The 19,663-nt window shown below is 49.8% G+C and overlaps 8 protein-coding genes across 8 annotated transcripts; 6 read left to right on the top strand and 2 right to left on the bottom strand.

Annotated features, from left to right (window-relative positions):
* Positions 1-588: 588 nt before the first annotated feature.
* N7533_006756 (U6 snRNP complex subunit PRP24) lies at positions 589-4,496 on the top strand (the record flags this gene model as incomplete). The annotated part of the gene is made up of 2 exons (XM_057103406.1): positions 589-3,337; positions 3,403-4,496. 2 exons carry the CDS (start codon positions 589-591, stop codon positions 4,494-4,496), a joined length of 3,843 nt encoding a protein of 1,280 aa, XP_056958363.1.
* A 1,084-nt stretch (positions 4,497-5,580) lies between these two features.
* N7533_006755 (uncharacterized protein) lies at positions 5,581-6,459 on the top strand (the record flags this gene model as incomplete). Its single annotated transcript, XM_057103405.1, has 4 exons — positions 5,581-5,680; positions 5,787-5,848; positions 5,918-6,208; positions 6,271-6,459. 4 exons carry the CDS (start codon positions 5,581-5,583, stop codon positions 6,457-6,459), a joined length of 642 nt encoding a protein of 213 aa, XP_056958362.1.
* Positions 6,460-7,035: 576 nt separating this feature from the next.
* N7533_006754 (DUF3500 domain-containing protein) lies at positions 7,036-8,373 on the bottom strand (the record flags this gene model as incomplete). Its single annotated transcript, XM_057103404.1, has 1 exon — positions 7,036-8,373. The coding sequence occupies one exon, from the start codon at positions 8,371-8,373 to the stop codon at positions 7,036-7,038; it is 1,338 nt and encodes a 445-aa protein (XP_056958361.1).
* A 987-nt stretch (positions 8,374-9,360) lies between these two features.
* On the top strand, positions 9,361-10,456 carry N7533_006753 (cupin domain-containing protein; the record flags this gene model as incomplete). Its single annotated transcript, XM_057103403.1, has 2 exons — positions 9,361-9,663; positions 9,719-10,456. The coding sequence occupies 2 exons, from the start codon at positions 9,361-9,363 to the stop codon at positions 10,454-10,456; spliced, it is 1,041 nt and encodes a 346-aa protein (XP_056958360.1).
* Positions 10,457-10,905: 449 nt separating this feature from the next.
* Positions 10,906-13,395, top strand: N7533_006752 (Zn(II)2Cys6 transcription factor; the record flags this gene model as incomplete). Its single annotated transcript, XM_057103402.1, has 9 exons — positions 10,906-11,023; positions 11,080-11,143; positions 11,233-11,998; positions 12,051-12,084; positions 12,137-12,248; positions 12,304-12,324; positions 12,388-12,722; positions 12,780-12,954; positions 13,008-13,395. 9 exons carry the CDS (start codon positions 10,906-10,908, stop codon positions 13,393-13,395), a joined length of 2,013 nt encoding a protein of 670 aa, XP_056958359.1.
* Positions 13,396-13,906: 511 nt separating this feature from the next.
* N7533_006751 (glutathione S-transferase family protein) lies at positions 13,907-14,620 on the top strand (the record flags this gene model as incomplete). The annotated part of the gene is made up of 1 exon (XM_057103401.1): positions 13,907-14,620. One exon carries the CDS (start codon positions 13,907-13,909, stop codon positions 14,618-14,620), a length of 714 nt encoding a protein of 237 aa, XP_056958358.1.
* Positions 14,621-14,738: 118 nt separating this feature from the next.
* N7533_006750 (putative monooxygenase) lies at positions 14,739-16,409 on the bottom strand (the record flags this gene model as incomplete). Its single annotated transcript, XM_057103400.1, has 7 exons — positions 14,739-14,868; positions 14,921-15,024; positions 15,094-15,283; positions 15,340-15,388; positions 15,449-15,507; positions 15,557-16,347; positions 16,407-16,409. The coding sequence occupies 7 exons, from the start codon at positions 16,407-16,409 to the stop codon at positions 14,739-14,741; spliced, it is 1,326 nt and encodes a 441-aa protein (XP_056958357.1).
* A 952-nt stretch (positions 16,410-17,361) lies between these two features.
* Positions 17,362-19,105, top strand: N7533_006749 (putative MFS transporter; the record flags this gene model as incomplete). Its single annotated transcript, XM_057103399.1, has 6 exons — positions 17,362-17,382; positions 17,453-17,527; positions 17,592-17,844; positions 17,902-17,943; positions 17,997-18,459; positions 18,520-19,105. 6 exons carry the CDS (start codon positions 17,362-17,364, stop codon positions 19,103-19,105), a joined length of 1,440 nt encoding a protein of 479 aa, XP_056958356.1.
* Between the last annotated feature and the right edge of the window lie 558 nt (positions 19,106-19,663).

Here is a 19,663-nt window from a genome sequence, read left to right as displayed (position 1 = left end):
CTCTTCCTTCACCGTCATCTCCACTGCGAAGATCCACTAGTCTTCCTCTTTCAGGGCCTTCAGTGCTGTCTCTTCCTCTCCTCCTGTCCTTCACCGGCACCTTTTCCCTTCCTCCTCCATCCTTCTCCCCCCACCTAGATTCCCAGGCCACTCTAGCCTGTGGCTTCTATCCCTTTCTTCTCGCCCAGCCGATATTTCGTTTCTGTCGAATCCCGTATCTGAATCGGAGCTTCGACCTCCTCCCACTCCCTCTCATTCACGTTCCTTTTTGCCATTTCAACTCACTCATCCTCACCAGCCTCGACATCTTACAACCGGAAACTGAATCTATTCATCCCGATCGGTATCGCGCGAACCCTGTCAGCGAACCCGCGGAAACCAGTACGACGAGGCGGGATCAGATCACAAGCTTGTGTTGACCGATGGAGGAATGGACGTCACGTTGAGAAATATCGTGCCCGCCGTCTAAACTGGATCTCTGCTGTTCCAGCACTATCCGTGACATCTGGTATTTGTCATTTTCTTGCCTTCTGTCGCTCTTCTCTTTCTTTCTTGTCCAGCGCCAGTCGCGGACTTTGATTTTGCAAGATGGACATCAATTCATTGCTTTCTCCGGACTCCAATCCAAAGTCTGGAAATTCGACTCCCGTGCCCGGTCCTACGTCGAACAACGCACCGACCCCTGCTGCAGGGCCATCTCCCCATAAGGTCATTCAGAGAGCTCGGTCGGGTCCCGCTCGCAAAGGCAAAACCTCCTCACCTTTGGCGCAGCACGTCTATGTCCCGACTGGAATTCCGGAATCATCCCCGGCCGCGCCCAGCCCCAAAGTTACCGGAAATGGCGCACCCTCTACGACCGAGTTGCCGCCGCAGTTAAGACAAGCATCGACACCTGGGATGGATACACTGGCCGACTTAGCTGCATTGCAGCATCATCAGCCGCAACGGCAAAACGCCCCAAGCATGCTCCGCAGCACCGAGTCGTACGAGAGTCAGCTGTCTCCGTCAACCATCCATCCACACGTGAACCCGATCAATCACAACACCCCTACCCCGCGCACATCGTTCGATATCGCCATGTCGGAAGGTCCTCGAGAAAATGCGCGCAGGGGCTATGGGCAAACATCCTTAGACCCGGACGCGCAGCGCCTGGCGACAGAAGCATTCAATATGATACAGGAAAACCCACACACTTATGACGCGCATGTCAAATTCATCGGTATCCTGCACACGGGCTTCGTGAACCATGTTTTTCCTCCCAATCGCCCAGGTGCTCATGGCGACCCCCGTCGCTACGACCTACTGAAGGATCTGAGGATAGCTCGCGAGGAGATGGACAAGCTTTTCGCCATGGGTCAAGATCTTTGGGCTGAATGGATCGCAGACGAAACTCTGCTGGCCCACACAGTAACTGAGCGCATTGCTGTTATGGAGCTATGCCAACGATCGGTTGAAGAGGAGTTTGGGAGCACCGAACTCTGGAAAATCTATGGTGACTGGGTGCTTCATCTATACAAAGAGGCACACGAGCATGGGCCTGGCCAATGGACTGAAGAAGACCGAATGATTGGCCGCGAAGTGTTCAGCTGGCAATTGGTCTTGGACGTATGGCAACGTGCCGCGGAAGCTACAAGATGGATGATCAACGATGTTGAAGGTGTCTGGGATAGGTTCCTGGAGGTTCTCGACAACGACATTGACCGGGCTTCTCCTAATTCTCAGGAACGAATTGGGAAAATCAACAATCTAAAAACTCTCTGGGACACCTGGCTGCAAACCCCTCATGCCGAGTGGGACGAGTCGTTCCAGAAATTTTCAGGCTTCATTTCTAAGCATTATGGCCCCGCCAACTACGAGGAAATTATGGCCAAGACAGTCGCCGCTGCCTCGGAAGCCAAGGGTCTCTATGACACACGAGAGAAATCCGAGTCTGAACTGAAAAAGGCTCAGAAGTCTGGCGATAAAACCCTCGAATGGACAGCATACTCGGAGTACATTGATACTGAACTCGCCCGAAAGCGTCCAGTGGCTGGACGACGGAATGGTTTCCACGTATTCCACTTCGAGCTTGTCAACGCTGTCTACCAACGAGCAGTCTTGCGCTTCCCTACGGATGTTTCCCTTTGGGAAGACTATGTCATGTTTCTTATTGATCAAGCTATGCATGGCCATGCTTCTACCACTACAATCGCAACCTTGGACCGTGCAACACGTCATTGCCCCTGGTCCGGTAACCTTTGGTCTCAGTATCTTCTGAGTTCAGAGCGAGAAGGCCAATCATTCTCCAAAATTTCCAATATCAAGCACAAGGCTACCAGCACAGGTCTACTCGATGCTGGAGGTATGGAAGAAGTTTTGAAGGTACACACTACTTGGTGCAGCTATCTTCGTCGACGTGCCTTCTTCTCTGACTCGACCGATGAAGATTTAGACGTTGCGCAAGTCGGTATCTTATCCGCAATGGAGAGTGTGCAAGAGCTAGGCGAGAAGAAGTATGGTCAATCATACCAAGGCGATCCGCTCTTCCGTTTGGAACGCATCTATATTCGGTATCTCAGCGAAAGCGGCAGCTGGGATAGCGCAAGAGAGAAGTTCAAAGATCTTGTCCCGCGCCGCGGCAGTAGCTATGAGTTTTGGCTTGTCTACTATGGCTGGGAACTCATTTGCTGGAGGAAATTTGTGCTAGGGGAAGCGACTGTCGATGCAGCGAGACGAACCCCCAGCCCAAGCTATGCGACTGCTGTACTCAAACAGGCCCTTAAGCGGACCGACCTCGACTGGCCGGAGAAGATTGTGCAAACTTATATTGCTCACTGCGAGGATTATGAAGACTCTGACGAGCTTCAGCTTGCTGTTATTGAGACTCGAAAAGCCGTGAGGGCTGTCAACGCTCGCAGAGAAAATGAGGCCCGAGAAGCCGCGGAAGCTCAAAAATTGCAGCAACAACAATGGGAAGCTGCTGCTGAAGCAGAGGCCTCATCGTCTGAAAAGAGAAAGCGTGAGGAAGATGAGATTGATGCCAACAGCGAACCGACGAATAAGAAAGCGCGTGGCGAGGAACAGATCCCAGAGGAGACTACCGCCGCTCTGGCCCCTAGCCGTGATCGTGAGAATGCAACAGTTGTGGCCAAAAACCTACCGCAGGGAGTGACAGAGCTCCAGGTTCGACAGTTCTTCAGGAATTATGGCACAATCAACAACGTCAAGATTCTCACTGGCGAAGAGGAGAACTCAACTGCGCACGTCGAGTTTGAGGCTAGAGAAGACGCTCTGGGAGCCCTAGCTCGTGATCAGAAGCTTCTCAATGACAACATCATCCAAGTGCAGCTTGAGTCAAGTTCGACCCTCTACGTTACCAATTTCCCCCTACCGCCGATGAGAATTTCATTCGTCAAATACTAGGCAAATATGGTGAGATTGTCGATGTGCGTTTCCCTTCGCTCAAGTTTGACGTCAATCGACGATTTTGCTATGTTCAATTTTCTTCGCCCGCAGCCGCCCTCGAAGCCACGGAGCTTGACAATACTGTCCATGACGGCCACAAGCTTAGTGCGAAAATCTCGGACCCTACGCAAAGGAAATCTCGGACTGGCGCCAAGGAAGAAGGCCGGGAGATCTTTTGCAAGAATATCCATTTCAAAAAGAGCGAGAACGACGTCGAAGAACTCTTTTTGAGATTTGGAACGATTGAGAATATGGTTATGCCACGGGACTCTGCCGATGGCAAACATAGGGGTTTTTGCTTCATCCAGTATTCCACCAAGGAGGAAGCCGAAGCTGCTCTCTCGATGGACAATCAACCGCTTGGTTCTCGCTCCCTCGTGGTGACGAAGAGCGTCCCTCACACCAAGCCCAAGCACATGACCAATACCATTATTTCTCGCGTCGATAGGTCGCCATCCGTGGAAGTCAATGGTAATGGATCGAATGCTGTGCATAGCCATACTGTTAGTGACCATCGCCAACGCACGCTTGCTTTGATGAACGTTCCCGATACAGTGAATGAAGCGCGGGTTCGGGCGATGGTAGAACCTTTCGGACAGTTAATCAAGATCTCCCTGAGGCCGGACCATCAAGGTGCCATCGTCGAATATGCCAACGTGCAAGACGCCGGCAAGGCAGCTTTGGCGCTTGAAGGAAAGGAGATTGCCTCGGGTCGGGCACTGCACATCGGTGGTGTGCCAGAGTTGATGGCACTGAAAGCCGAGAAAAAAACCGATCGAATCACGTCTATCAAACCGGAGAAGCCGAAGGCCAGCCTCCAAAGTGCTGGCCCTATAAAGCGCCCCCAACAACCTGGTGCTCGTGGGGGACATGCGGGTCGTCGCGGAGGATTGGGCTTGAAGCGGGCCATGGCCGCACCACCGGCGCCACCACCTAATAATGACCAAATGGATACCACCCCCGACGACAAGAGCGGCGCGAGTGGAATGCCTAAAAAGAGCAATGACGATTTCCGTGCGATGCTACAACAGAAGCAGAAGCGCGAGGAATGAATCGATTGAAGTGCAATGAATTTCTCCGGCGCAAGGTTCTGGCATGGGTCTGATCTGATTGGCGTTTGTCCTTTGTCTCTATTGTTCTGAGGTAGTGCCTCAATGCTACTACATTGGTTACTTGAGTAGGCATTTATGTTGAATCATGTGGCATATTTTCCTACTTGTTTTTTTTTTTTTGAATTGTCCCCCTTTCTCTTTTTCTTGTGTCGGACACATGTCCCCCTCATGTATATTAAGTCTACGTTTGCTGGATTCAGTTCTAATGATAACGGCTTTTCTAAGAGACCCTTTATTGTTTTGGGGGTTCTCGTTGCTACGAACTCTGATATACCACTTCAAGTAACTAGTAGTTGACCTTGCAAGCAAGTAGCGAATATCCCAAGAGGGTGACGAAGAGGTAGTAGAATTGATGTACCACCCTAAGGTGCCACAAGCTGATTCTACGATCAGGCGCAAACACGTCGCACATTAAGAAATCATTCAAATCTAAATACTACAAAGGGAGGATGACTTCGAAATTAGTTTCCCCCACTACCCATAGCTAGTCAGTAGTTATCTTCTACATTTAGACTTGAAGGGCTGTCTCTGGGGTTATACATCCATCCTATTTCCCTGGTATCCTCTATGACTTCAAAGTCAATCCCGAAGTGCGCTGCATTCCCGCTAGTCCTGCTGACTCCCCAGAATGCCCTGGCTCCCCTGAAAAGAGAAGAGATCGACTGCAGGTGCATAGACCGCTGCCTTGATTTGGGTGGATGACAGAGTGTGAAAGTGGGACGAGGTTGACGGGAGTGACGGTGGGTCACAGTCGCACCCTCTCCACTTGGACGGGGGAATCTCAACCCTGCAACTCTTTCATACTTCCCCTCCACTTCATTCCTCTCCACTCTAGGCTTCCAAGCTTTGGAGAGGACAAATCTATACAGAGTTCAAACATATCTGGTCTCTTCAAGTTGTCTTTTCCTTGGACTCAACCACACACGTTCGATGAGCTCGTGGCACGGGCCAACTCTCGTCCAGTTCACCCTCACCTTTTGAAACCCACCTACGCAATCGCACTTCCTCCTCTTGACTCACCTCCATGGATTTTCACCTTGTGCCTCGAGGCACCGATCGGAATTACACGGGATTTCTGACTAAAACTATCGTTTACTCAGGAACTCTGGTTATTTTCATAGCCTGTAAGTTCCAAAGCCAATAGCTTATCCCATCCCATCCCATCCCTCTCCAAGCGCAAGCGGCGCCAAGGATGAACGGCGGAGCCTCTGACAAGTACTGCACGCACAGCTTTTGCGCTCACCATCTCCTCGATCATCATTCCTAAATGGATCAGCTATCATAGCGAAAAGGTGAGTTGGGTCGTTCTCAGACGTGCGGATCAACCATTGAAGCCGATTTAACATGCCTGCCTGGTCCAGCCCGCCCACCACTATTCTTACGGCCTCCACCGCCGCTGCTCCTCCCTCACCGATACCTGCGAGAGCTTTCCACAACGAGAAGACTGTCATGGCGACGACCGATATTTCTGTTCCATGTGGCGCTCCGTGGGGTTCCTCATGTCCTTCGCTGTTGTCCTTGAGGGAATGAGTATCGTCACCTACTTGATTATCCTTGGTGGTGGGAAACGGCTGCGTGAGAATGGTTGGAGAATCCTCAGCATTTTGATCGTGATATCTGCCTTGATCCAAGCGGCCAGCATGTCAATAGTGGTATGTATTCCCCGCATAAAGCTACAGGTTCCGTTGGGGTACTGATAGATTTGGCTCGGTAGGCATATCTATTCGATAACGAGGATCGGTTCTTTGTTGGATGGCGGCTTGACCAGTCTTGGGTCTTTTGTACTGTCAGTTGGTGCGCCGGTATTTTCTGTGCTGGCGCGATTATCGCCGCGGCACACATCTTACCCTCCGAGGGCGGTTATGAGTTGATCCCAGATCATGATGACTTGAGGGTCACTTGATTAAGGATTTACTTGGTGACTCACTGTAACCTGAAATGACTGTCCATTTATGTTATACCCCCGTTGTTCCATTCGACCCTACCCGCCTTTCCTACTTCATTACATGGTCTTCCTTGGTGGTGTATTGAACAAGTTTATCGTTTAGTATTTTGATATCTATTTTAATTATAAGGACGAGGATTGCATATACCTTCTACATCCATACTCTCGGATTTCGAATGAAATTCAATCTAGTGGCTGAGCTCCAAAGGTTGTGCTCATCGGAGTTGTATCTGATTCAAGTCACGGTGTTTAATCGGGGAGCCTTACAACACATTTGAAGAGCATAGTACATGAATGTTCATCATTTTGATAATTGAGATTCAATCAAATCTTCGTAGATCGGGGTGCAGACCTTCAGAAGTAACAAATCAGACCGGTATCAAACCAAGGGCAGCACGGTCTATATAGAAAAGAGAAGCAAAATAGAATTAAACACAGAATCAACCACACCGCGCATTCATCACAAGGAAAACGCTTCATCAAGATTCATCACAGCACGTTATACATGGTAAATTTTCCTTTGCCTGAGGTCACCTACCAAACAATCTCCTTTCCATTCAAGCCTTCGATAGCCGGGACCTGTGCGCGCAGCGCCTGTCCATAGTCACCCGCATTTGGCGTCCGCAGCAAGGTGTGAATGTGAAACTTCTTCGGCTCCTCGTTATTCAAGAAGACGCCAGAGTGGTGGTCAAACTCGACCAGGATAACGGGGCTTTGGATACGGTAGTAGAATGGATCTTCGTCGCCATATCCACCAATCCAACAGAAGTAAGTCTCCGCCTCCCAGCGGCGAATTTGCTCGATCTTCAAGGCGCGCGATTTGGCCGGGAGATAGAGCAAGTATTGCTCGAGGATACCGTACATCAGGCTCTTTTGCTCGTCGTTGAATGTCGAGGCTAAAATTCCCTCGTATGGGACCTCGCGGTTGTCGCGGTATGCGCCGCACAAGTGACGCTGGTCATCCTTGTTCCAACGGCCAGGTGGCATGGCGGGATCTTTCATGAGATCGAAGACGCGGGCCTTGGACTGCAGCTCGGCGGAGAGAGACTGCATCAGCTGGAGACCGAGTTTCTCTTCCGTTTGCATGATGCGGGTGCCGGCATATGGACCGACGTCGATTTCGTTTGGCTCGGCACCGGTGAACCAAGGGGACGCGATGATCTGGCCCTTATACAGGAAGATGTTCAGGCACAGGTGATGACCATAGAAGGACCAGCCCCAGGGTCGGGTTGTGGAAGGTTGACCGAAGAGAACAAAGTTGTAGGAGAATTCGTTCATGACGCGTGGTGACTTGACCAGTTCACCGAGGAAGTGGTTGATGCGCATAGCGCTGACAGCCTTTTCATAGCCTTCCGGTGAGAGTGTAGTCTTCAGCACGTTCATCACGGCATCACGCACTGGCGTGGTGACTTCGTCCAGACGCACGCCCTTGTGCGAGAGGAGGAACTCCGGGTTTGACCAGGTGCGCCATTGTGGGTCATCGATGTGGTAGTTTACGGCTTTTTTCTGCCTGTCGTCCAGTAGGCCGAGCATAGATTGTGTGGCGTCTACAATCTGCTGAATTGGAACATCTTCATCTTGCAATGTGAAGAGATCGGGGCGAACCTTGCCTAAACGGTCGAAGTTAGCAACTTTCCTCTTAATTGTAGCTTCGGCGCAAGTCATACCATCTGTGGTGACACCCTTGAAGGGCTCTTGTAGTAGTTCCAGCCAATATGTGTAAAGCGCATGTAGCCATGGGGGCTGCCTGCCCGTCTTGAACGCGTGTGCGTATTCATGCGCATCCTGGGTGCACATCACCTGGAATCGTGGGATATCCAGGTCGGGCAGATACTGGCGATATTCGCCGGTTGGCTTCTCGTCTGTGACCATGATGTAGAGTGTTTCCGTAATGCGATCGCGGATATTGAATGTTAGGGAAAGTGGCGGGGTGGCTGCACTCCAAGTATTATACGTCGTCAAGTCTTGACCCCACACATGGATGCTCCCCACGAGCGTGGGGATTGTGGGTGAGATTTTATCCGGTGGTTATTATGCGGTGGCAATACCTATGGCCAATCCGGATCAGCCGGGAAGGGATTTACGAGTGCGGTGATCAATCAAGGGAAATACAGAAGGCTTTTTTAAGTATTCCTCCGTCTCATTTCATTCGATGGGTGATGGGTGATGGGGCTCTGTGGGAAGAGCCGTTGTCGGAGACTACATCTCGTGGGGCATTGGGGGTTCTACGATGTACCACTAGTAGATCGTAAAGTACAGCTGATCTGAATAGTTCAGTTATCACAGATTGAGTTTCTGGTTTGATATTTATACGTACTACTACATTAATTGCCTCGTGAGAAGTTAAGAAGTCCTAGATAAGACATCGCGGGGAAGTCCCCCACCATCGACCACTTTCGTGGGGAACCAAGTGGGAGCTGACATCTGCCCACAGTTCCTTGCTCAAATTCGATTTCAAATCAAATTAAAATTTCAAGTTGAGAGTAATTGGTTTCCCTCAGGCTGGATTATAGTGGCATGATCTAGAAATGTTGGGCCAAAATGCCCCCTCATAGCTGACCGTGTTTGGATACCAGACTAGACAAGCCGACAAACCCCTCAAGTTTGAAAAAGACGCGTCTGATTCATGAACACCGAGCCCCGCGGGGTGAAAAGGAATCACGGCGAATCACAATTCATTATTGGAGAAAGTAGGCCCGCAGCACAGAGCGCTGGGCTACTCGGATCTTCCGACTTCTACGGCTTCTCCGCTCTCGGCTTTTAGTCCCCCGCATGCCGAACAGCTCCCATGCGAGTTTAAAACTTCCAAGACTCTCCCCCAGATTGCCATTCACCATAACACACAAAATTATCTACACAATGTCGCTTCCTTTCTCAACCCAACCCCCGGATTCACGGGTTCCTTATGCCATCCCTCAGCTTGAGGGAGAGCGCATTACTATCCCCGGAAGTAAAGGCGTCTTCCGTATTTTGACTTCTTCCAAACAGACTGGGGGCTTGATGGCCGTCTTCCAGAGTGGTGCTACTCTGTCGGATGCCCCCGGCTTTCACTACCATAATAAGGCCCATGATGTCTTCCTGGTTACAAAAGGATATTTAAAGCTATGGAACGGAGACCAGTGCCGGATCATGGCTCCTGGTGATTTTGCCTATGTTCCTCCGGTATGCATTGACCTCCCCAACCCCACTGGATCATAGCTCATGATAGTATTCCTAGACCGTTGTTCACAACCCCGAGATGATCGGCCCGCATACTGAAATCCAGGGCTTGATTACCCCCGGAGACTGGGTAGACTTCTTCCGCTACGTGTCGGAGCCCTACGAGGGAATCCTGGTACCCGAGACGGACAACCGTGACCTCAAGTCCATCTTGATCCCTAAAGTCATGGCCGCGAAGGGAAAGTTTGATGTTGTCTTCCAACCCAATTATGTCCCCCCGGAGGTCAGTGACTGGACGAAGGATGATGAGAAGTTGCCACAGGGCAACGAAGGGTATTTCCTGCGCGCCAACACGGGTCCCCGCTGGATGCTGGGTGGGGTTATGTCCCGACCATTCATTACCACCGAACAGAGCGCCGGGTTGTTTGCTATCTCAAGCATTGAGTCATCCAAGGAATACGGAGAAACCGTCTTCTCCAAGTACATGACCTTCAAGACCGTGGACCACTGTCTTTGCGTCATGGCGGGAACTCTCAAAGTCAGCCTAGAAGGCTCAGGCGAGACTCTTTTCCGAGAGGGCGAGACAGTTGTTATTCCTGCTGGTCAGGCCTTCTCCCTCGGGTTCGAGAGCAAGTACGTTAAGGTCCACTCGTATTCCGATGGCGATGGAATCGAATCCTTGATCCACCAGCTCGGCAAGCCCATCGAACAATTTGTTCTGCCGGACCAGGCTGTCGAGTGGGATGCATCCCAATTAGCCACTGCAGCTGAGAGTCTCGGCATTAACCTCTCATAATTCTCGGAGGCAAATGGGAGAATGGAGGAAGCTTTTACTTTCGGTGTAGATAGTACATATACTAGTTTTGGATCATAGTTATACATATCACGAATTGACGCAAAAATCCCAGCTGCAGCCCTCCAATAACCCACCTAACGGTGAACTCCGCTTCGCAAATCTGCCGAGTCATTTACCAGATAGCTCTAGTAGCCTGACAGCAATAATTTATTAAAAAAATATTAAGTTTGTGTTACCAACATCCGTGATTGGTTCCCCAGAAATAACGCCACCGTGATGCATCACGTGGCGGTCTTGGGAAATGCCAAAATCCGGAAATTCCGGACCGCGTTCGTTCTCAACTGCATCTTCTAGCGCCAGTATACCCCAGACTCCAGATTCCAGATCTCAGATCCCCCTCCCAGGCGGATTATGGGATAATGCAAACAAATCAGAGTCCGCTCGCATCCATGGCGGACGAGCCGACTCCCAAGCGGGCCAAACGGCCGCGTGCTGCCCAGGCGTGCGACCGTTGCAGGACGAAGAAGTATAAGTGCGACGAGCAATATCCCTGTCTACATTGTAAAAGTGGGTTGTGAAACTGTCGGAAAGTTCCTGCCTGGATAGACTAACCCCTCCTTTAGAGAGTCAACTGGAGTGCGTGTATCAGGGGACTTACCGAGAGCGTGAGAGCAGCCGGTCTGCAACGTATGTTCGATTGCCACTTCTTCCTACTGTGAAGAATTAAATCTCTTTCAGGATCGCAAATCAAAGCACTTGACTGACGCAAAATTTAGCTATGTTGTTGACCTTGAGAAGAAAGTGGAGGAGTTAACCTCCAAGCTGCGCACAGCCGAAGCGCAGCTCGGAAAATCCCCACAACCCTCAAAGTCAATCGTTCAACCGATAGCCCAAGGAGCCATCGAAACAACTCCGTGTTCTTTGCCACGGCCAGGATCGACACCGCAGGATCAGGCCAAGTTACGGAGTGATTCGCATGAGGAGTCCGAGAGCGCCGACGACGAGCTCACTGAATTCAATCATCATACTAATGGAATCGAGTTCCACGGAAGCACATCTTCGGCAGCATTTATCGGTCATCTCTCAAAAACACGTGAACCTAAGCCGCCTCAGGAAAGGTACCCGCCTGCAGCAGATTTCTCGTTGATTTCAACACTGCATAATCCCAGCTTTTCGCCTTCCACCACTGGACAGCCGACATCGGTCGAGAATCAGAATTACTATTTTGAACAAGCTCATGTGTTCATGAATGGATATTTTGAGAACATCCATTTCATTCATCCATTCATCGACAAAGATGAATTCTTACTCCGCGCCCATAACCTTTGGTTCAACCGGGCGCACTCGCCCGAGCCCAGTTTCGTTGCTTTATATCTGAGTGTTCTTTCATTCGGGTCATTAGTACGCGTATGGGACGAGGATAAAATTGCTGGCATGGGCCGTTTTGAATGGAGTCGAAAGCTATTTGGTGAAGCACAGGCTTATCTGAACTATCTGCGGTTCTCGAATGACCTAGAGACAGTTCAATGTCTCTACTTTATGGTAAGTATGAACCCATGGCCTGGAATCTAGGTATTTTGCTAAAGTATCCCAGGCAAAAATCTGTCAGAATGAACTGAACCCAAACCGTGAGTGCTCTTGGCGATAATTCTCTAATTAAATAAGTACTGATGGGTTTAGTGGCCTATATGTATCTTGGGCTCGCAGTTCGCACCTGTCTTTCTGCTGGGTTTAATAGAGAGGTCCCATCTCCAAAGGATCAACGCTCGAGCTGGATCTCGAAAACTTGGTGGTACGTGAATCTTTCTATGATTGTCCCGTCACTTGACTAACAGAACTTCTTCCAGGGGTATATTTTCGCTGGAAATGTAAGCTCCCCTCTTCGAATAAACAACTTGTCACCCGTTAGCCATGACTGACCCTCTTTCTAGAGAGATGAGCTTCTCAACCGGACGACCTGATACCCTTGGGATGGACGAATATCATAATAGAGCTATTCCAGATCGAGATGATTCAGAATATGCTATCATTCCGTGGATGATTGACTTTGCCCAGATCATTCGACGGGTATCTGTCCAAATCTACCACTCCCGCATAACACTACAGGAAAAGCTACAATTAGCCCTTCAGATTGAAATGGAGGTGGATCGCTGGCTTGCCAGACTCCCAGAGAAGATCAGACCGGATATCGGTGCCTATAAGCAATCTCGCAGTGCTTTGCGGGATCCAAAATGGGCCAGAAGGCAGCGCCTCGTCCTAGGAATACGTGAGTTTAATATTGACCCTGGGATAAAAGCTCATTGCTGATTTTCACGTCTCCAAGGTTACTGTAATGTCAAGATGCTTCTATTCCGCCCATTTTTGAGCCACTTCACACGAAAATTACGACACACCCCGACCGAGTTAGAGGAGACGATCAACAAATGTCTCGAGGCTGCTATGAAGACCATTGAAGTCATCTACGACATTTATCGAGTGCATACTTTCTTCCGATGCTGGTACGTTTTCATCTTAGCAGGTAAATATTGCTTGCTCATACTAATCTATCTAGGTGGTATAACACGACATACGTAATGTTCGCTACTTCAACTCTATTGCTCCCGATGTCGAAACTCGGCATGTGCGCCGAGACCATGCCTCTCCTACGTTCTGTCGAAATGGGAGTCGAGATACTCGAAGCTATGGACGAGTCCGTTGTTGCCCGGAAATCTGTGGAAATTGTTCGGCAATACCTGAGAGACTTCAGGGCATCTGGACCACAACATTCAACTACGGGCGTCGAAGGGGGCGATGATCTAGCTGCTTCCGAAGTAGGGGCTGGACCCCCTGGATTTGAAATCCCCGAGTGGGCCTACGGCTTCGGGTTCCCGGATTATTCATTTGATGGGATTGCGAGGTTGTTCGATGATATTGGCGGCCTACCGATGTTGGATGGGTAATTGGTTATGAGTGCCAGTGTGCTTCCAAAGCTTGAAGTTCAAGTTGTTGTATATAAAGAACCTTGGAAGTCTCATGTACATAGTCGCTAAACGATAGTTATAATTCTCTCGACTAAGTAAAATTCAGTGCCGATCCCGGGGCCTTGATAACAGCCTGAGTGAGACACGGACATAGAAATGCTTTAAATCCGGCCCTCCGACCGGCCGTTCATAATTTCCTTCTCGCCGAGTCCTCGGGCCTTTTTGTGCATTTCAGAATAAGCATTCGTGGATTAATGGGTGGAAAGTGGATCGCCCACCGAGGTCTCCGGGCTACAGTACGAGCTTCGCATCTTTCACCTCCGAGTCCTTCGGGTGGAACCTTGGAAGCTGATGTCATAGGACGAGGACGATCGCGTTTTTCTCCCTGATCTTGAGTTCTCAAGGTGGAGCGCTCTCTGAGGAGTATTTTAACTTCTGAACCTCCCCTTCGCTCATTAACCCCCCAAAGACTGCTTACCCTACCGCCGCAATGCCTCTCACCTTGCACCATCTGGGTCATTCTCAATCCGAGCGCATCATCTGGCTGGCCGAAGAGCTCGGCATCGATTACAATTATGTTTTCCATAAGCGCGATCCCATCTTTGCCCCGCAGTCTCTGAAAGACTTACATCCTGCCGGCACCGCCCCAGTCATGGAAGATGACCCCTCACCCGCAACTAACTCGAAGGTCGTTTTAGCCGAGTCGGGCGCCATTATAGACTACATTATCGCTGTTTATGGGAACGGCCGTCTAGCCCTCACACCCAAAGATGGCGCAGACTACCCTCATTACCTGGAGTGGCTCCACGTTGCCAATGGCAGTCTTCAGCCCACACTATTTCGAGTGTTGATGACCCGTGGCCCGACAACCGACCCCAAATCTCCAGTGGTGGCCATCACCCTTAAGAAATGGGAGCTTCTACTAGCACGCATCGATTCTCGACTCGCCGAGACCGGCGCCTACCTAGCTGGAAAAGACTTGACGGCCGCGGATATCATGTCCTTCTTTACCTTGACAACCATGCGTGGATTCTGCCCTGTGGACTATGACACGGAGAAGCATAAACATATCCTTGCCTATCTGAAGCGTGTTGCAGAGCGCCCGGCTTATCAGAAGGCTATCACGATCTGTGAGGGAGATGATTTTACGCCGTTATTGGAGGCGAAGGCCGAAGCCTTTGACATAATGAAGAGCCGGATTTAAGGGAGATGGACGGGTACAATGTACTAGTATACAAGACACTCTCACTATATACGAGATAGTAAATAACTGAAATTCCAATAATCATATACTCAACAATCTATTCGGTATCAAACAATGTTTACAAAATCGAGCAGGAAGACTTGCGAGACGTGGGCTGTGCGAAAAGATCTGGATTCTGAGCCACTGCCTTCTCGACCTCCTTGATGGCATCATAGCCATACAGCCAAGGCTGTACTTCTGGGCATGTCCTATCCAAACTTATTAGAAGCCATAGCGCATGTTTGAAAGGATACTACTTACCAGCGACTGGGAAATGCGCCTTGGATCTTTTTTCCAAGCTGCGAGGTAAATATCTCGTCTCGCTTCTGCTGTTCTTCACCATCGTGCAAGTGGAAGTCGTGCCTCTGTATTGTGTTAAATTAGTTTCCAAAGTAGGAGATTCTGATGCTAAAATCAAAGATAGAGCTGCGTACCTGTTTAAATGTCTCCCGCACAATAGCCTCACCTCGTGACTTCCGTAGGCTTTCATAGAGGCGCAGAATGCCTGGTAGTTGTGCTTGATTGGTCATGTGTCCTAGCAATAGGCCCAGAACTGCACCATCCTCAAGCGATGAATTGGCGCCTTGTGCAAGATAAGGAAGCATTGGATGACATGAATCTCCGCTATTTCGACATATGTCAGTTCACAATCCCGACCAATGCCCAAGTGAAATACTAACATGAAAACAAGATTTGATTTTTCATTGACCCAGTTCTCCATCTCACCATCTTTGATAAAAAAAATGGTTAGTTTCTGCAAGGTTCATCGAAAGTGAAATGAAAACTTACGGTGCATCAGCTTCCACTTGTCGATGTTAGTAGTCACATGGTCGAGGAACCGGTTGAGACTAGGCTTGTTAGTATATTCTTAAGCAAATAATGATCAAGATCTCTCACATCGGGTCCCAACCGACAAACAGCTCTTTCATCTCCTCCACAGAGCCAGCCTGTTTTGATACACCTGGGGGTAGGTTGTCCGGTACCAGCAAGACAATGTTGTACATTTGGCCTCCGCGAAGAGAATAGCCCACCGCATGGGCTCCGGGTCCAACCCAAAAGTGTACTTCGGGGTTTTCAACCCATGCCTTCAATTCAGGGTCAGATAGTTGATCCGCCGTTAACACGATACGGTATGCAAGATCCCCAGTTGGAAGTGGCTCATCTTTCTTTCCAACGTAGGCCTCGCGACACTGAGACCAGAGACCATCTGCGGCGATGATCAAATCTCCACCGAACTGCTTCCCAGCCACAGAATGCACGGTTGTACGATCGAAGTCAATCTTTTCAATCCGCTCGCCAAGATGAAAGGTCACCCCCAAGTCCTTTGCTCGCGTAAACAAAGACTGCTGGAGATCGACACGGTGCAAGTCCACAAACGGCGCGTTATATTTGGCCCGGATATCTTTGTCGAACGTAGCTTCATGAGCTAGAACAGCGCCAGAATACCTATGCACAGTGACTTTGGTAGGCTCGGCAGCTGCCTCCCACAGAGAAGAGGGGAGCTTCCAGTACTGGAGAAGCCGGGATGCATTGGGGGTGATTTGAAGACCGGCTCCAACTTCCGCGAGCTCCTTCGCTTGCTCGATAACCTCAACTGAGTGTCCGGATAGCGCAGCTGAAATCGCGGTAGCAATGCCACTGAGACCAGCTCCGACTATGATCACGCGGAGACGAGCCTCTTCAGGAACCTGGATCGCAGTGATGAGCGAACGGCCGCTAGGATATGATCAGCGTTACTGAGACTCACCATCTTGGGAGGATTAATATGGCTCGGATTAGTTTGAGATGTCGAGATTTATGTGGAAGCTCCAATAGCATATGGAGAAAAGCGGCCAGATAAAAGAGATTCCTGTCTCAAGCTTCGATTACCAACTCCGCGCGTGGCTATTTTGTTCGGAAGGCCCGAGAACCCACAATCTCCGCCCCCCTCCCCCCGGTTCTCGGATATGCCGACACCCGGATTTCCCAGGTGCTGGAGAGGGGCAACATGAATACTAATCTGGATCTTGTGACAGGCTTTGCGGAGCTGTGGATACGATTTATTCTCTTTGATGATCCCCAGGATCAATTCTGGGGTACGTATCGTGGGGAAGGATGGATCTCCCAGTTGATCAATCTGGGGTACCAAGAGCCGACGACCCAAATAATGCCTGACAGCAAGGAATTTCGTGGCACTAGTGGCAATTCTAAGGCTCTTGTGTGAATGCCTTAGATAGCTATTAGCTGCTCTTGGTATTTTGGCTGCCTCTCGGAATTGCCTTACGCCACTTCTAGGAGTTTCAGTGTGTGGAGAGGCCGAGCAGCCGTAGATACGCACGAACATTTTAGAAGGCATCAGAAATCTATTGTTTTGACAATATACAGTCTTTGAAATCCAAATCTCTCAAAACCCATGGTTTGCTATCACTGCCTCGCTTAAGAAGTTCACCAGGGGATGTGGTCCCGAGGCGTACCCGAACCCTCACAAGGCCGAGAAGCCCTCTGCACAGCACAGGCCTTTTTCATTCGAGCAAACGTGGTAGCTGCGGGGACTTTTGTGCTAGGTGCCTTAGGACTTTGCGTGTGGCTTGCTGCTTTCCCGAGTCTCTGTGCCGAGAGGGTTCTCCCTATATGTAGCCCCCGTCCCTCCCTCGTGGTGCCACGATCATACGACGCGATTACCCCAGATTTACTACAGGGAGAAGAATTTACCCTTGCCCACAATGACGGCTGTTGACCCTAGGGTATGTATTATCGTACCCCTGATATGGCGCTTACATGGCGCCTGTTTCCGGTCATGGCTAACCCTAACAGCTGTTCCCGCGTCGGGTACGCTATGCTGCCCTCCTTACAGTGAATGTATACGTTTTTATGGGGAATATGTACTCGGTAAGACCAATCAACGAGATACGAAGACCTTGCTGTTGTTCTAACAATTCATGGGTGCTTCTAGTCTGGTATAGCGACTGGGTTTGAGTCGCTAGCGATGGATCTCCGTGTCGACAACGCGCAGTTGTCGGCTCTGGTCACATATTCAGTTCTGTCAATGGGACTTGCCAATTTAATCTGGATGCCACTTGCACTATGCTTTGGAAAGCGCCCAGTGACTCTCATTTCTATGGCGATGTTCTTGGGCGGGATCATCTGGAGTGCAGTTGCCAAGGACTATAACAGTTTGCTTGCCTCGCGAGTATTTGCCAGCTTCGGTGAGTTTTATCCCTGGTCGTCATATACTAGTAGTGTTTTCTGACTTATCTCGACAGGCTACGGTGCTAGCGAATCGCTCGGCCCCAGCATTCTCGCAGGTAAGATCTCCTTCTCTGGCCATCAACAATCCATCTAATTCCAAAATTGCCAGATCTTTTCTTCGAGCGAAATTACTCAAGTGCGATGGCTGTCTATGCTGGATTTCTGTCCGGTGGCTCGCAAATTGGACCCGTCATTGCAGGTTATCTCATTCAAGCCCGTGGGTGGCGGTGGTTCTTCATCCTCTGCGCCATCATCGCCGCTGTCAACTTCATCACTACAATCTTCTTCCTGCCAGAGACCATCTATGAGCGAGAAGAGGAGCCGGAGGTCATTGAGGATAATGAAAAGGATCTGGCCGGTCATATCGAGGCTGTCCCCTCGCACGGTGCCGACCAGGTTAGTATGAATTATAACGATTATATGAAGGGACTCTTTTCCTTCAATATCACGAAAGAGGCCAAGGAAAAGGGGGTCTTCAAGCATTTTGCTTACCTATTCGTGCTACCATTCCCCTTGTTGCTGGTCCCCGGCACATTGATTGCGTCTTGCATGTACGGCGTTGTCCTTGGAGGGTGAGTGAAAATATTTCGAAATGCATATTCTTTTTGGATCATGACACTGACATTTACCAGAGTTGTTGTCATTTCAACCATCGCCCCTAGTATCTTCTCACCACCTCCCTATCTGTTCACCTCCGCAGACTTGGGTCTCTTCACCCTTAGCAGCTTCATTGGTATCGTCGTGGCTTGGCCAATCGCAGGTCCCTTGACCGATATGCTCTCTCGCTGGCTCCGCAAGCGCAACAACAACGTTCACAGGCCCGAGCATCGTTTACCAGCCCTAATCCTACCTTTCCTACTCAACCCAGTCGGTCTCATTATCTTCGGATACACTGTCTCGCGACTTCAACACTACGTCCGCCCTGCCGTTGGTGCAGCCATCGCGTCTTCGGGACTGACCCTCGTCCCGTCGGTTATGCTCTCTTACGTGGTAGATGCCTACCCCAGAACCAGCGGGGAAGCGCTTGTGCTCGTCAATGCTTCCAAGAATGTGGTAGCATTTGGGTTGGCCAAGAGTTGTTACAGTTGGATGGCGAAGGAGGGTGTAGACAAGATGTTCTACGAGTTTGCGGGTATTCAATGGGCTGTTCTGTTTTTGGGATTGCCGCTTTACATTTTCGGTCCGTGGCTTCGTGCACGGTCACAGAAGTATTTTTAAATCTTTGCTCTCTTACAAGAGTACAGGTGATGGGTCCGAAACATCAAGTGTATCTAGTACCCATTTTATTTCAAGTTCCCCCGGGGGGTAATAATGATTCAAGATATTATTAGTAACTGAACTTGAAGCTCATTGCAAGTTAAGAACTGGGAAAATGCCGAAAGCCCTTGACTAGATACATCTATTCTACGAAGATGGGGTTTTGCCGAGAGATTCTCGCTATCTTCCAGGCATTGCCATGGCCAAACTGACATGACTGCGGAAATCAATTGCCAAAAAAACTAGGCGAAGAAAATTGTAAGAAAGAGCTTAAACAAACCAGCTGTCCTGAGCCTCTTGTCTCCCAGAGCCGTCCGAAACACATGTAATGGAAAATGAAGAAAAAATGTACAAACTGAAATGGCATCTAGTGCAAGTGGCAACGAAAGTAGAAGAGTAAAAAATAGTCAAGCCAAAAAAAGGCCCAGTCAACATGGCTTTTGTCTGTGCCTGACTCAGAGATCTCAGAGATCGAAACTCCATAACCATCTGGGCAGCTTATGGGTAGATAGAAACCGA

This window comes from Penicillium manginii (genome assembly GCF_028828005.1).
Source record: "Penicillium manginii strain IBT 31320 chromosome Unknown utg000005l:1.0-5665137.0:1.0-5668048.0, whole genome shotgun sequence".
Classification (NCBI taxonomy): domain Eukaryota; kingdom Fungi; phylum Ascomycota; class Eurotiomycetes; order Eurotiales; family Aspergillaceae; genus Penicillium; species Penicillium manginii.
The sequence above is the reverse complement of the archived record's forward strand: the minus strand, read 5'-3'. Positions and strand labels throughout refer to the sequence as shown.